The sequence below is a fragment of the Schistocerca nitens genome, chromosome 11 (assembly GCF_023898315.1).
Source record: "Schistocerca nitens isolate TAMUIC-IGC-003100 chromosome 11, iqSchNite1.1, whole genome shotgun sequence".
In the NCBI taxonomy this organism is placed as follows: Eukaryota; Metazoa; Arthropoda; class Insecta; order Orthoptera; family Acrididae; genus Schistocerca; species Schistocerca nitens.
Window position 1 is genome coordinate 70,485,757 of NC_064624.1, and position 15,193 is coordinate 70,500,949.

General features: G+C 38.3%; 1 protein-coding gene across 1 annotated transcript in view; it reads right to left on the reverse strand.

The window, feature by feature from the left end:
- LOC126212648 (zinc finger and SCAN domain-containing protein 26-like) overlaps window positions 1–15,193 on the reverse strand; it is a 190,440-nt gene that overhangs the window by 163,713 nt on the left and 11,534 nt on the right. The window contains exon 4 of the mRNA XM_049940073.1: window positions 9,085–9,177. Coding sequence (XP_049796030.1) covers window positions 9,085–9,177 — 93 coding nt within the window. The remainder of the gene's footprint in view (window positions 1–9,084; window positions 9,178–15,193) is intronic.

Genomic DNA, 15,193 nt, shown 5'->3' on the forward strand with positions numbered 1-15,193 from the left:
ATTGGGGCTGAAGAAGAATAGTGGTCACCTATCTTAAGCTGTCCGCTATCTTACAGTAAAGCTGTTCGCACTGTTGAGCTGTTGTACAGAGCAACTTCATGCATGGTAACCACATGAGATGAAATGACCTACCACCTATTAGAACAGTAAATGCATTAACATTGGTAAGAGTGCTGTAATATCACAATGGGGCTCCACAGCTCGTAGGTTTGATGCTACTTTCAAACTTCCTGTTGTATTTTTGTTGATGACAGCATGTGTTGGCATATATGACTGAAAATAATGGTTAAGAAAGCTGAATTTAAATCTTATACTGGTTAATGGCTGTAAAATTAATATAAAAAAAACAAATGACGCATAACGTTCCTAGTAAGTTGTTTCTTAAATGTATTGTAAATTAAATGCACCTGTGGCAAGCTGTCCATCTAATGTTCATGGTGCAATGAGAAGTATCTTACTGATTTTCCTTAGAGGAAAAGAGAAGGAAAATTCATTGTGTAGTAGGATCTGAACCACAAACCTCATCTGTTATACTAAATGAGGTGTAATCTTTTAAACAGATTTAAATTTGTCAATACATGTGCAACAAATGCCACCATGAGAAATGGTTTCTGGATGGGATACCCAGCACTTTAAATAACAGCAGCCGCAGTCTGTTTTCCTATCCCCTTGTCAGACTGTTTGCTAGTTCTGTTATCCATTTCTCTTCAACATAAGCTGTTAACCTCTAGCAAAGTTGGTACTTTTTTGGATTGTTCATAAGCTCACAGAATTTCTGCCATACAACACATTTCTCCCATTGCCCAGGAATTTATGTTGTGTACATGTTACTGCTTTTCCTTTGGCATAGATATTCCAATTCCACTAATCTCAGTATTACATATTCTTGCCATAGCTTGCATACAGAAAATTAGACATTTAATATTTGTTTTGTGTATTCTTTCACCATTTGCCTCTGCAATGTCATTGCTTTCTCATCAACAAAAGAATTTAATTTTGTTAACAACAAGTTTCCACCATCCCATAGCATTGAGCACAACTTTAACTGGAACATGGCTGTGTCTAGTCATAAGAAATAGTTTATTCCTACTACTGCTTGGTATGTTCTTCATATTGCTGACTAATACATTTTTTTTCAAGGTGGTAGCTGGAATACAATTGCTACATGACACTGTAATTAGACAGGTATGTCATTCTGCCTGCAAAGGAGCTCATAGGTGTATTGCACACCTTGAGGAGAAGTTGAGGGGCAGAGACAAAGGGCAAGGATTAGACAGGCAGAGAGAGTAGGTGACGAGATGGAAAAATAGTGGGCGAGGGTGAGACAAAAAGACTGGCAAAGGAGGAGATGGAATGAATGTGGGAGGAGAAGATGGACTAACAGATTGGAATAAATACCTACCCCAGTAATGCCACGAACTCAGCTGGTTACTAATATACTGCTGATCTCTAGAAAACTCACAATCTATGATTATTTCAATTAGCTTTCAACTAGCCGATAACTTTTCTCAATCTACATGCAATATTAGTGATGTAAATGCTTGCAATATTCTCAAGATCATCCCACACCGAATGTAGTCTGGGATCCTCACTGATACAATCACTGTGACAAGATAGTCCCAACAGAACTTCAAGAAAATGACAAATATGTTCGAATTAATACAGTTTGTGCAAATATGTAATACAAAGATATAATTTGCTGATCAGCTTTTCTAACCCATATTCCCATGATTCCACCTTGTGGTACATTTCACTGTGCTCTTTGCAGAGACACTAACAGCTCTCTGCTACACTGTTACTTCACAGCACAGCACAGCACATACTGACTGACCATCGTCTGGTGACCCAAACGTTTCCCTCATGTTGCAGTGTTGTGCTTTTCCTATCCACACACCTTTTATCACTCATCTTCAGCCTTCACCTGCCTATTGTTGCCCGCATTTATCAACTTAAATTATTCTCACACTCACAGCTTTAGTGCAAATGAGTTCAGGCATTTGACACCCATTTCTGGGCAATGTATTATTGTTCTGGTAATCTTTGACTTCTACTCCTCTCCAATCAACAATAGTGTCTTGCACTGGACCCAATATAACATCCAAGACTTTCAGCCCGCAAAAATTATTTTGCATTGACTGCCTGTGTGACAATCAAGGACCTGGTTCTAGAAAGCAACAGGGTAATTTCATTGAACTCTATTTACAATTACTTTAGGACTGGCAACTAGAAATGAAATAGTGTGGTGATACATGCAAAGACTGCAGAGCATACATTCAGTCTATCCCAAGGGATATACCTTCACCACACTGCCAATATATTTCCCAAGTGCAGTACAGTTCAGTTTTAGGAAGCTCGCTGTCCTATGGAAGCATTCACTGCACTATGGTATTTTGTTCGCATTCATTTCATTTCATATACTTCTAGTTGCAATGTTACCTGTCATTACTGTTAGCAGTTGTGGACTGTGCAGTGCTTAATGCTAAAAGCCACTTCAGCAAATGTTATTCAGTGGATATATCAATACATTTCTAGCATTTGTAGACTTAGAGAAAGCTTTTGACAATGTTGACTGGAATACTCTCTTTCAAATTCTGAAGATGGTACAGGGAGCGAAAGGCTATTTACAATTTGTACAGAAAGCAGATGGCAGTTATAAGAGTCGCGGGGCATAAAAGGGAAGGAGTGGTTGGGAAGGGAGTGAGACAAGGTTATAGCCTCTCCCCGATGCTATTCAATCTGTATATTGAGGAAGCAGTGAAGGAAACAAAAGAAAAGTTCAGAGTAGGTATTAAAATCCATGGAGAAAAAATAAAAACTTCGAGGTTCGCTAATGACATTGTAAGCAAAGGACCTGGAAGAGCAATTGAATGAAACTGGCAGTGTCTTGAAATGAGGGTATAAGATGAACATCAACAAAACCAAAACAAGGATAATGGAAAGTAGTCGAATTAAGTCAGGTGATGCTGAGGGAATTAGATTAGGAAATGAGACACTTAAAGTAGTAAAGAAGTTTTGCTATTTGGGGAGCAAAATAACTGATGATGGTCAAAGTAGAGCGGATATAAACTGTAGACTGGCAATAGCAAGGAAAGCGTTTCTGAAGAAGAGAAATCTGTTAACATCGAGTATAGATGTAAGTGTCAGGAAGTCGTTTCTGAAAGTATTTGTATGTAGTGTAGCCATATATGGAAGTGAAACATAGACGATAAATAGTTTAGACAAGAAGAGAATAGAAGCTTTCGAAATGTGGTGCTACAGAAGAATGCTTAAGATTAGATGGGTAGATCACATAACTAATGAGGAGGTGTTGAATACAATTGGGGAGAAGAGGAGTCTGTGGCACAACTTGACCAGAAGAAGGGATAGGCTGGTAGAACATATTCTGAGGCATTAAGGGATCACCAATTTAGTACTGGAGGGCAGTGTAGAGGGTAAGAATCGTAAAGGCAGACCAAGAGATGAATACACTAAGCAGATTCAGAAGGATGAAGGCTGCAGTAGGTACTGGGAGATGAAGCTTGCACAGTATAGAGTAGCATGGAGAGCTGCATCAAACCAGTCTCAGGACTGAATACCAGAACAACATATCAATATCACTCTTGTTCAAGGCACTGCGATATAAAATCAGTTGAGAGAAATGGTTTGTGCATAATCTGCCTACATCATCAACACCTTTTGTTGATAGTGCTCCCAAATGTACTGTTGTTGATGAGAAACTTATGCTAAAATAGAAAGAGGAAATTATTGGCTTCAGCATCCGTAACTGGAAGTAAGTGAAAAATTTGAAAAGCTGGAGCATATAAATCCAATACCTCTCAATAAACCAGTTGGCCACATACAAAAACTTACAGGTTGACAAAAACATACAGGCATAAAATAATTAGGCTGATAACTTCTCACTGGCACTTCTACCCAACAGAATTGATATGGGCCTAAATTGAAGGTTATGTTGCAAAACATTGATGAAACAAGTAAAAAAGGTACACTGTCCAGTTGGGGAACTCAGTAATGAAGCTGTTAAGAAAATTACCACAGAATGTGTGGTGTATTTATCTGCAGAGCAGATTGTATTTTCATTACTAAGAAGGCTTTTATTGGCAACTACAATCAAATGAAGTGCACCTCAGGAATTCAGCACTAGTGACACTAAAAAAATCTTAATTTTTTGAATCATAATTGTTGTAATTAGACGGTAGTGAATGATGTTATCACTACTCTTCTTACTTTCAAACTGTTAAAGTTCCTTACCTCTACCAAAATTGGTAACTTTCTTGTTACATGGATTTGTAATGTTTGATCAGAAAATGTAATGTCATGTTAACCGTAAATACTGTGCTGTGTTTCTCTCAACAAAACAGATGACTGATACCTTATCACATGAGCAGAGCATCACACATAATATTTAATTTAAATTAATCTTATGTTAGCCATCTGATAGTTTGGAGCTGTTGAAAATAAGATATATTCTAAGTATTTTGTTAACACAAATTGGTCATTTAAACTCAGTAACAAAGTTACCCTATGAGTCAAATTTTAAGGTACATTAGATAATGGATTTTCGAAAATATTCTGCATATAAAACAAAATTTATTGCCACAAACAAATCTAAAATGAGAATGTAGTGCAACTTCCCCAGAACCCACTTCCACCTTTGTACACTGATTAGTATGCAAATTAGAGTGTGTTCAATGAAATGTCAGATCATACGAACAGTCAAGGAAGAATGAGGCAACTGCATTTTGCATCTCCATGTGTCCCTGCTCTAGTGTTAATACCAAAGTACTTTTGGGGACAGTATAGATCACAAGCCTCAGTTTTAATTTTACTGTAGATTGTGATTTTACACACAATCATTTTCATAATTTCAATGTTATTGATCTACTAATGTTCTAGTGCTTTAAATTCAGCTGTAGCTTGTACCCATGTGTCAACAGTTCTCAACCTGTTTTCCAGGTAATGCTCTACACACCAACTTTCATGCATGCTATGGACAACCATTTTAGCTCTGGAATTTGCTATGACAGTGCCAAGCACAGATTTTCCCATTCAATGTATCACTGTTAATTTATTAAGTATTATGTTGAACACACTTTAACAACGATGACTATGTTTTTCAACACCCTCACAGTGCTGTCCAATCATTGTCTGTGAGTACTGTGATCTTTAAGAAATGGGTTCCTTATTCTCTCATAATAAATGTGTTATTACAGTCCATATCCCTGCCTATTAATATCCGATTCTTTGTACACCTACATCTACACCAGAGTAGTCACCCAATGTTGCATGGAAGAGCGTACAACTGGTACCACTACATCCATTACTTCAACCTTTCCTACTCCAAATGAAGGTGGTGTTTGGGGGAGAACAATTGCCAGGAAGCATCTATATTAGCTCTAATGCCTCCTATTTTGCTGCCACACTCATTTTGCAAGATATATATTGGAATAAATAGTACATTGTCCAAATCTTGCTGTGTACTGAATTACACTATATCCTCCTCAAAAAAGCACTTCTTTATCTACTAGTTTAGAGTTGCAAGTGCGTGATGAGGTTCCACTGTTGACTATGTAACTAACATAAAAATTAACTACACTCTATTTAAAGTTCCTATTTGATATGTGTAATAGTAGCATTTTTCCCCAAGTGAGATGGAAACACATCTGACTAGTTCACTACCTGATGTCTTAACACTTATCCTATCATCCTGTCCCTTCTTTTAGTCAGCATTTTCTGTACATTTCTTTCCTCAACAGTTCTACTCAGGACTCAATATTCCTTGTAAGTTCACTTAATTTTCACTGGCATTCCCTAATCCCACATCTGAAATGTTTCAGTTCCCTTCTTTTCATTTTCCAATCACGTCTACCTAGTAAAAATTCCAATATTCACCACAACTGATCTTAGTCCACAGAGCTGGATACTGTTACAAAGAATAGATTTCTAGTAAGTGTTACAAATTTTTGCAAACAGCATTAAATTTGACTGTTTGCTTTCCCGGCAAAGGCCGTTGAAGGTTTCTTGGGTCTCCAGCCGGGTGGTAGCATTGATATCTTGTGACGTTTTTGACAAAAAAGGAGATGAATGACATCGGAGCCATGATCAATTTGGCTGGGAAAGAACTGGATGCTGCCACAATCGCAGTCCTCAAGAAAGAACTGAATTTTGCCCCATCCCCAGAACAAACCCGAAACGAGACATTATAGTGGCGTGGAAGAAGCAGTAAGGGCTTCCAAAGGAGGAAGCAGAGGAAGTCAGGCGGGAAACTTCCAGAATAATCGACAGATCTCAGTTGCCTACAAATAATGTATCTGCGGAAGAACGAGCAGCTCTCTGGTCCCTTAGAGATGACGGTGATATAACGATCCAACCAGCAGATAAAGGGAACACTACAGTGCTATTAAGCACTGCCGAGTACCGGTAGAAAATAAACCTGCTGCCAAAACACGAGGCCTATAAGATGCTGAAGAAGGATCCAACCCCGACGATGAATAGAAAGATGATAGCTCTGCTGAAGAAATCTGGCTTACCTCAGCCAAGGAAGAAGTGGCTGTACCCTAGAGTGCCAGCAATACTACACCTCTATGGACTCCCTAAGATCCATAAGAAAGGGGTACCTCTCGACAGATTACAGACTCCAACTCTCACAGTTAACGACTTGCTAAATGCCTCACAACACTGCTCCACCCCTTGTGGGACACTGCAGCCACCATGTGAGAAACTCAGCCAAATTCGTAAAAATACTCAGGGACATGCTACTACAAATCGAGGACCTACTCGTGAGCTTCAACATGACGTTGCTTTTCACGTAAGTGTCCTTCAAGACTCCTTGACACATTTAGCCCAGCACTTTGAACCACAAAGTCACCCTCTTCGAACAAGCACTAACAACCTACTTTCAGCACCACAGGGAATTCATCGAACAGATTGACAATGTCGCCATGGGCTTCCCACTGGCTCCTGTGAATTCGAACCTCTATATCGAGCATTTCGAGGAGGTGGCCCTTCAAAGTGCCAGACAGAAACCAAAGCACTTCTTCCGCTATGTCGACAACACTTTTGTTATATGCGGACATGGAAAACAGGTGCTAGATGAGTTTCAGGAATATCTCAACAGCATCCAACCAAACACCAAATTTATAATGGAAATGGAGGAAAATGGATGCCTCCCCTTGCTTGATATTTTAATTAAGAGGAAGGCAGATGGTTCACTAGGCCATGCAGTACATAGGAATAAGACACACACAGACCTATACCTTCATGCAACAAGCTGCCACCATCCAGCACAAAGACAAACAGTACTTAAATGGCTCTGAGCACTATGGAACTTAACTGCTGTGGTCATCAGTCCCCTAAAACTTAGAACTACTTAAACCTAACTAACCTAAGGACATCACACACATCCATGCCTGAGGCAGGATTCAAACCTGCGACCGTAGTGGTCGTGCAGTTCCAGACTGCAGCGCCTAGAACCCTCGGCCACTCCGGTCGGCCAAACAGTACTTACCACGCTGGTACATAGGACGCATGCCATCTGCAACCAAGACAGCCAACCATCTGAGCTGCAACACCTGAGGGAAGTCTTTCTCCAAAATTGCTACAGTGAAATGCAGATCAACAGGACACTTAAAAGGAAGAAGGAAGCAGTGAGAACCCTAGATTATGATGAAGTAGAAGGAGACAAACGACTCGCTTTCCTTCCGTACACGGTTCCACTCTCAGCCAAAATTGCACTATTTCTGGGCAAATATAATATCAAAACCGTTCTCTAACTACCACCTAAGACAGGAAGCTCCTAGGTACTGCCAAAGACCCGCTGATCCTTAACACACCAGGAGTATAAAGCGTACCATGCAAATGCATAAAACAATACATTGGGCAAACACAGCACTGTACATGTAAACGCTGTGAAGAACATATCAGATGTGTACGACTAGGCCACACAGAAAAATCATCCAAAGCAAAATACAGCATAAATAAAAAACACACCTTAAACTTCGAAAACACAAAGGTACAGTGCCGAGCATCTGGTTCCTGGGAAAGCATTATCAAAGAATCCATAGAAATAAGGATTCACAACAACCTGGTCAACAGAGATGAGGGATCTCAACTCAGTGCAGCATGGAACTCTGCGATAGCAGCAGGCCATCGGGAGCTTACCCGTCAACGTCCTCCGCCACGGACGTAGACAAAATGCTTACACCGAGAACCAAACATGGCTGCCAAGGGCGACTGTCATCACTATCACCATGTGTACGCCACTGGTCCACCGTGGCTACCCAAGGTCTAGAGGAGGGGGGTGACCGCACATATAAATAACCCGCTCTCCACCAATCTCGACACTTTGCCAGAAGATGGGTAGTATGACAAATCCTAAAACGTTGCGAGATATCAACACTACCATGCAGCTGAAGACCTGAGAAACCTTCATCAGCATTAAATTTAGTACACTATGGTGATAATTAAATGAATATGGAATTTCACACACTATCACTGTAATGTGCTAATTTAATGCTGTTTACAAGAATTCCTGCTATCACAATGTTTTCTCTTTGCAAGCAGTGTAAATTTACACTGTAAATTTATGTCATGCATACTGGATAAACCCATTGTCTTTACACAGAGCAAACAATTCCAGTAATGCAGTTTGTTTTTCATTAACTACTTCAGTGAAAAGAAATAGTATGACAAATACCATACTTATCTGATAACATACTGCTTATAGTTGATTGCTTTACATCTTACATCTTTTCTATTACAGAACTGTGACACAGACAAATTGACAGCTGCTGCAAAGAAGTCTTCTTCGGTACATTTGTTCCAAGAACGAATGTGAGACATTTAATATTTACATATGTTATAGTTAATAAACTTATGTTTCCTACAAGTTTCATTCAAATACCATTACATACAACAGAACAATATACCTACAGTCAACTGAAATACTATAAAAATTCTGGAGAAGTGCTAATATCCTAGGTTTTAATGATTCATCATTTATGATCACTGGAATTTACTGCAGCCAATGCATTTCATGATATTCATACAGTACTTCATGCACAATGCATCACCGATGTGAAAACTTACATCATGCTCAATGCCATCTAAATCCCGTTTCAGTTCTAGGTCTTGCTTTATACGAAGACTAGGCATTACAATCCTTGGTGGATCTTGAAGAAACTGAAAAAAGAAAGAATGGCATATTCAAAGCTGCTGTTCTTGTGCTTGTGTTACACATCAAGTGGGGCTAAAAAGCTATTGATCACATGTATTCACTTACTGGCATTAGGTAACAAGAAAATGTCACATTAAATTAGATTTACTTTCATTCCAATTGATGCATACTGAGGAGGTCCTACAGGACGTAGGAAATGTCAGAAAAACATGATGAACATTTGAAATCAAAGTTCTGTTTACTTTGGAGGTAGACACAACAGATATCAACCAAGCAGAGATTATTTCATCCTTGCCAAGGAGCTACTACTAGTACTACTACTCCTCTCTCTCTCTCTCTCTCTCTCTCTCTCTCTATCTCTCTCTCTCTCTGAATGTGCCAAGGTGAAGGCTCCAATAAGAACATTTGATTTTATGATGATCTCAGCTCCCTATTTTCTGACCTATGTTATTCAGTGGAAGATGATAGGGTACCTCTACAAAGCCAATGAGGGCACTATGGTCAAGAAGAAATTAAGCAACTAGCTGGTCATATGCAGAATGCATTTTTTAGGTCAGAAAACCACCTGTAAAGACAATATGCAGTTAAATGCAGATCTAAGCGTGGGTCACCAAATTTTGGTACTGAGGAAAATACATGTCTAATGTCACAAAAACTAATTCAAACCTGAAGTAAAACTAAAGCTTTCAACAACCTGGAGTTAGTTATTAACACCTCAGTGCTCTGTTAAGACATTGTCTTACTGGATGGGGTACACCACTGGCTTCCTCCAACTTTTGAACTCACTGACACAGTAAGTTACATGAGGACCTAGAGCTTCATACTGGAATGGAAACTGTCATTTTCCACATAGACAATTTCCATGTGAAAAAGTGACAGATGATGCCTGGGATGGAACCCAGAACACTTTAATTTGTAGCCTCACACCCATTCAATAAGCAATCCTTTCACTCTTAGAAAAGTGTATGTGCATTATAGACAAGATCCAGAGTTTCATTAACTAACAGTGGCATTGTATGCAACACTGGAAGGAAAACTAGAAATAGTTAGCTACAAAATCAGATATTCCATGCTGAGGACCCACTAGAAAAATGCACCACAGAACACAGGCAGTAATACATTATCATGAAAAGTAAGTACAGGACAATGAGATAAATCTGCATTTATCTCATTGCATGTTACTGAAATTTGGAATCTGCATGCAGATAAGTATCAAATGTGAGGAAAAAATAATTTTGAAGTGTCAAATGTGATGTGGAAAAAGTAACTATTTGAGTTCCAACATCCACCCACCATATTACATTAATGCTTAAGAAATCGTCTGGTAAATATTGTATACAAATCAAAATCCTCTATCATACTGCAGTGACAGGATATATATACTTGTCAGCTACATAATTGAAGATGCATGAATTCAAACAGTAAAAAAGATTTGGAGGAAAATTACATCAATAAAGTACAACATGACGTGAGGTTGACCAAATATAGACAACATGAGCCATGCTGTCCATCCATTTCATTGAAGAGATTTAGAGAATCCATGGAAAATGTAGATCTAAATTTTGAGAGGACAAACTGAACTCTTTCATCTCAAAATCATGTCCTGTGACATTAGCACAGCTGTGAGAACAAAAATTCCTGTGAATATCTACAAAACATGTTTTCCCAAAATTAGCATGTGTAACTGTTCAGAAAAACCACACAAAAGGAAAATATTTATTCTGTTAGTAATAGACATGCCCAAAATAGTAAATTCTCTAAATACAGAGATTGGAACATGAGCACTGGACTACTGAAGCATCACAGATTGCTACTGTTAAAAACAAACTCTGGAAGACAGGAACATACTTCTGCGTAACAAACCTGATAAAGTGATCAGACATGACGTAACAGCCAATACACCCAGCATGGGGAATGTTGTGGAATACAGTGAGGACCTGCATATGTTAACAGTACATAGTTACATGACAGCAGGTATCTGTACAGCAAATTCAAATGAAGCTAAATCCCCTGAATCCCCATGGCCAACCAAAAGTTGAACATATGAGAACCACCAAGACAGCCTATATAAGAAGTCTTCCATTAATTTATAAGCAAGATCATATCTTGCAAAACATGAAACAAAAAACGAAAACCCCAGAACTTCTGAACAAAAATGTTAGAAAAGGGATCAATGACATCTCTACAGTTGATAGTTGACAATGATGCAGATGGTAGCAAAACAGAAGACTAACATAAAAGACATAATTACAATGCTTTGCCTTAGAAATTTTTTCCATTAAAGACCATAAAAATGCATTTCACATTTCTTACTACAGCACAGATACTAAAATTACAGATACGTAATTGACTAAAGTGAGGACAGGAGGGAGAAGGAAAAACCAAACTTTTTCTACACAATTGACCACTAGACCTGGAGGGGCAGCCATCAGATGAAATAAAACAAGCGGATGTTGCAGGATCACCACTGGCAATGGAACTGTTATTTTATGGAACAGTGGCGTTTCATGGGAATAGAAATATGCACAGGCTATTTCAGGTTGTATGAAGAGGCACAGCAAACATGTTTGGAGCTAAAGACCTGAACAGCAGATAATTTTGTTCTCCTACATGATTTTGGAAAGAAAACGGTTCCTCTGCATTAATAAAAATGAATCCTACAGTGATTCATGAAGTAAAATTGACTACTCTATTCACTCACTGTTCTGCTGAATGCAATCAGCCGATACAATTTTGAATACCGGGTTTTTTAAGCTAATCAGAAACATTCATTCACATAGTGATCTAGTGATTGTCTAACATTAGAGATTTGTCTAACAACAGATGTAAAAATTTATTTTGGCTGCACTGATAAGTTAAACCTGGATTTCTTGCATTTTATGGGCTGCCACCTTAACCATTATGGACACATCCCTGTGACAATAAGAACTTGACTGAAAAGGGTATCTTGCAGATCATCCTCTTCAATTTCCTTCAGACTTACAGTATTTGGAGTTTAGTGCTGGAACATCAATTCCTAAACCAGCACTAGGCAGTAACCAAACTAAAAAAATTTGACTTTGAAGATCAGAAGACTGCCGAGTGCTGCCTACTACAAAACATTTCCTATTTATTAACACAATTGCTGGTAATTGGAAGAATAGCATAAAAGTGCCTTAATGAAAAAGTTGATGGTTCGAATCTCCTAGTAGGAACTACTACTTTTTAAAAACTTCCATGTCTAACAAACTGCAAATTTAACAAATACTGAATTTTAATGGTTTGGTAAAAATTACATATTTTTTCATCATTCAACATATTAAAACAAAAATTTTGATACATTCATGCGAGATTTATTTATTTTCAATTTGATGCTCTCAATTTTTGTACCAAAATTAAATTTTTTAACAATACTCGCATTTTTATGTAACTTTTAACTAAAAATAACTATTAGAAAAGTATGACTCAGCATGAATTAAAATTACCATTTGTTTTACATATGGAATTTAAATAAAACTAAAAGAACTGGTAGCACTTAGTGTGATCTGAACCACCAATTTTATGTTTATTATAATATTATCCTATGCACTCAGCTACAGACAACTATACAATACATTTTTTTACACTTGCCAGCACTCACAAATCACCCAATTGCCAAATGCATTTCTTGTTTCTACTTTTATGGAGAATGGTATCATACTGCTTTACCAAATAATTGGCTGGCCACTGACCTTCAAATCCTGAACCTAAAACGAAAATCTCTGAGGACACACAAGTGAAATCCCCTTGGCAGCCCTGGAGGCATGCTTGGTTAGGCTAATTGTTTAAGTAACTGATCCTGAAACTAGGAGTTACAGCCTCAAATCTGAGACGTAGCAACAGTTTTCATCTGTTGGTTTGTATGTGTACCAATGCAGTCATACAGAATTGTTATTTATCTTCATATAGATAATGAAGTAATTTTACAGATATACATGCTAGAACTGTTGCTCCTACTCAGAGACAGCACTTGAAACAATAGTTCACAGTCCCCACCCCAAATGAACCTTGGACACTGCCGAGGCAGGGTTGCTTGCATGTCAACAACATTGAAAACAGTGTTAGGTGCAAACACAAATAAGTATGATCTGAGGAGATATGAAACTTAGACATGGATCCTCAAGAGGGGCAAAATACTTTTCAGCAGTTGCAGGAGCAATGGTCTGGATTATCAGCTGACCTGGCCTTGTAGCATTAACCAACTTCCTGCGCCAATAATGCAAATGGCTGAAAGCAAAGCGAAACTGTAGCTTTCTTTGTTTTTCTTCTCAAGAGTATGCAGCTCTACTGCACGAAATTACCTTAGGCAAAATATTCAGGAGGTAAAATAGTCCCCCATTCAGATCTCCAGGCAGAGTCTACTCAGGAGGATGTTATCAGGAAAAGCATGCCAGGCAGTCTATATGTCTGAGTGTGGAGTATTATATATCTTATTAGGATAAGCATATATCACTAGGGGTAAGATAGATATTGCCTACAGGAAAATTAAAGAGACCTTTAGAGAAAAGAGAAGCACTTGGATGAATAGAGCTCAGATGGAAAACCAGTTCTAAGCGAAGAAGAAAAAGCAGAAAGGTGGAAGAATTATATAGAGGGTCTATAGAAGGGTGATATACTGGAGGGTAATATCAGGGAAATAGAACAGGATGTAGATGAAGATGAAATGGAAGAAATGATACTGCATGACAAATTTGACAAAGCAGTGAGAGACCCGAGTCTAAACAAGGCCCTGAAGGTATAGAACATTCCATTAGAACTACCGATAGCCTTCGAAAGGCCAGCCCTGACAGACCTCTACCATGTGGTGAGTAGGATGGAAGAGATATGTGAAATACCCTCAGACTTCAAGAAGAAAATAATAATTCCAATCACAAAGAAAGAAGGTGTTGACACATGAAAATAACCAAAGTATTAGTTTGGTAAGTCATGGGTGCAAAATACTAACACAAATACATTACAGATGAATGGAAAAACTGGTGGAAGCGGACCTTGGGAAAAATCAGTTTGGATTCCATAGAAACGTTTGAAAACATGAGGCAATACTGACCCTACAACTTGTCTTGCAACACAGATTAAGGAAAGGCAAACCTATATTTCTAGCATTTGCAGACTTGAAGAATCCTTTTGACAATGTTAACTTGATTACTGTCTCTCAAATTCTGAATGTTAAAGGGATCGAACACAGGGAACGAAAGGCTATTTACAATTTGTACAGTAACCAGATGGCAGTTATAAAGAGTCGAGGGGCATGAAAGGGAAAGAGCAGTTGGGAAGGGTGTCAGACAGGGTTGTAGCCTATCCCTGATGGTATTGAATCTGTATACTGAGCAAGCAGTGAGGAAAACAAAAGAAAAATTCGGAGCAGAAATTAAAAAACAATGGAGAAGAAATAAGAACTTTGAGGTTTGCCGATGACATTTTAATTATGTCAGAGACAGTGAAGTACCTGGAAGAACGGTTGAACAGAAGGAACAGTGTCTTGAAAGGAGAATATAAGGCGAACATCAACAAAAGCAAAATGAGGATAATGGAATGTAGTCGAATTAAATCAGTGATGCCGAGGGATTTATATTAGGAAATGAGACACAAAGTAGTATATGAGTTTTCCTATTTGGGGAGCAAAATAAATGATGATGGTCAATGTGCACAAGATATAAAATGTAGGATGGCAATGGCAAGTAAAGCTTTTCTCGAGAAGACAAATTTGTTAACATCGAGTATAGATTTAAGTGTTGGGAAGTCTTTTCTGTAAGTATTTGTTTGGAGCGTAGTCTTGTGTGGAAGTGGACAAAATGGATGACAAACAGTTTAAACAAGAAGCGAATAGAAGCAAACATCAAACAATGGAAAATCCAGGATGGAATGTAACAATACCAGAGAAGGAAAGTCGCTACTCATGATACAGCAGTGATGCTGAGTCACGATAGGCACAATAAAAACATTTACACAATTACGGCTTTCGGTCATTAAGGCCTTTGTCAGCAGTAGACACTCATTCGCACG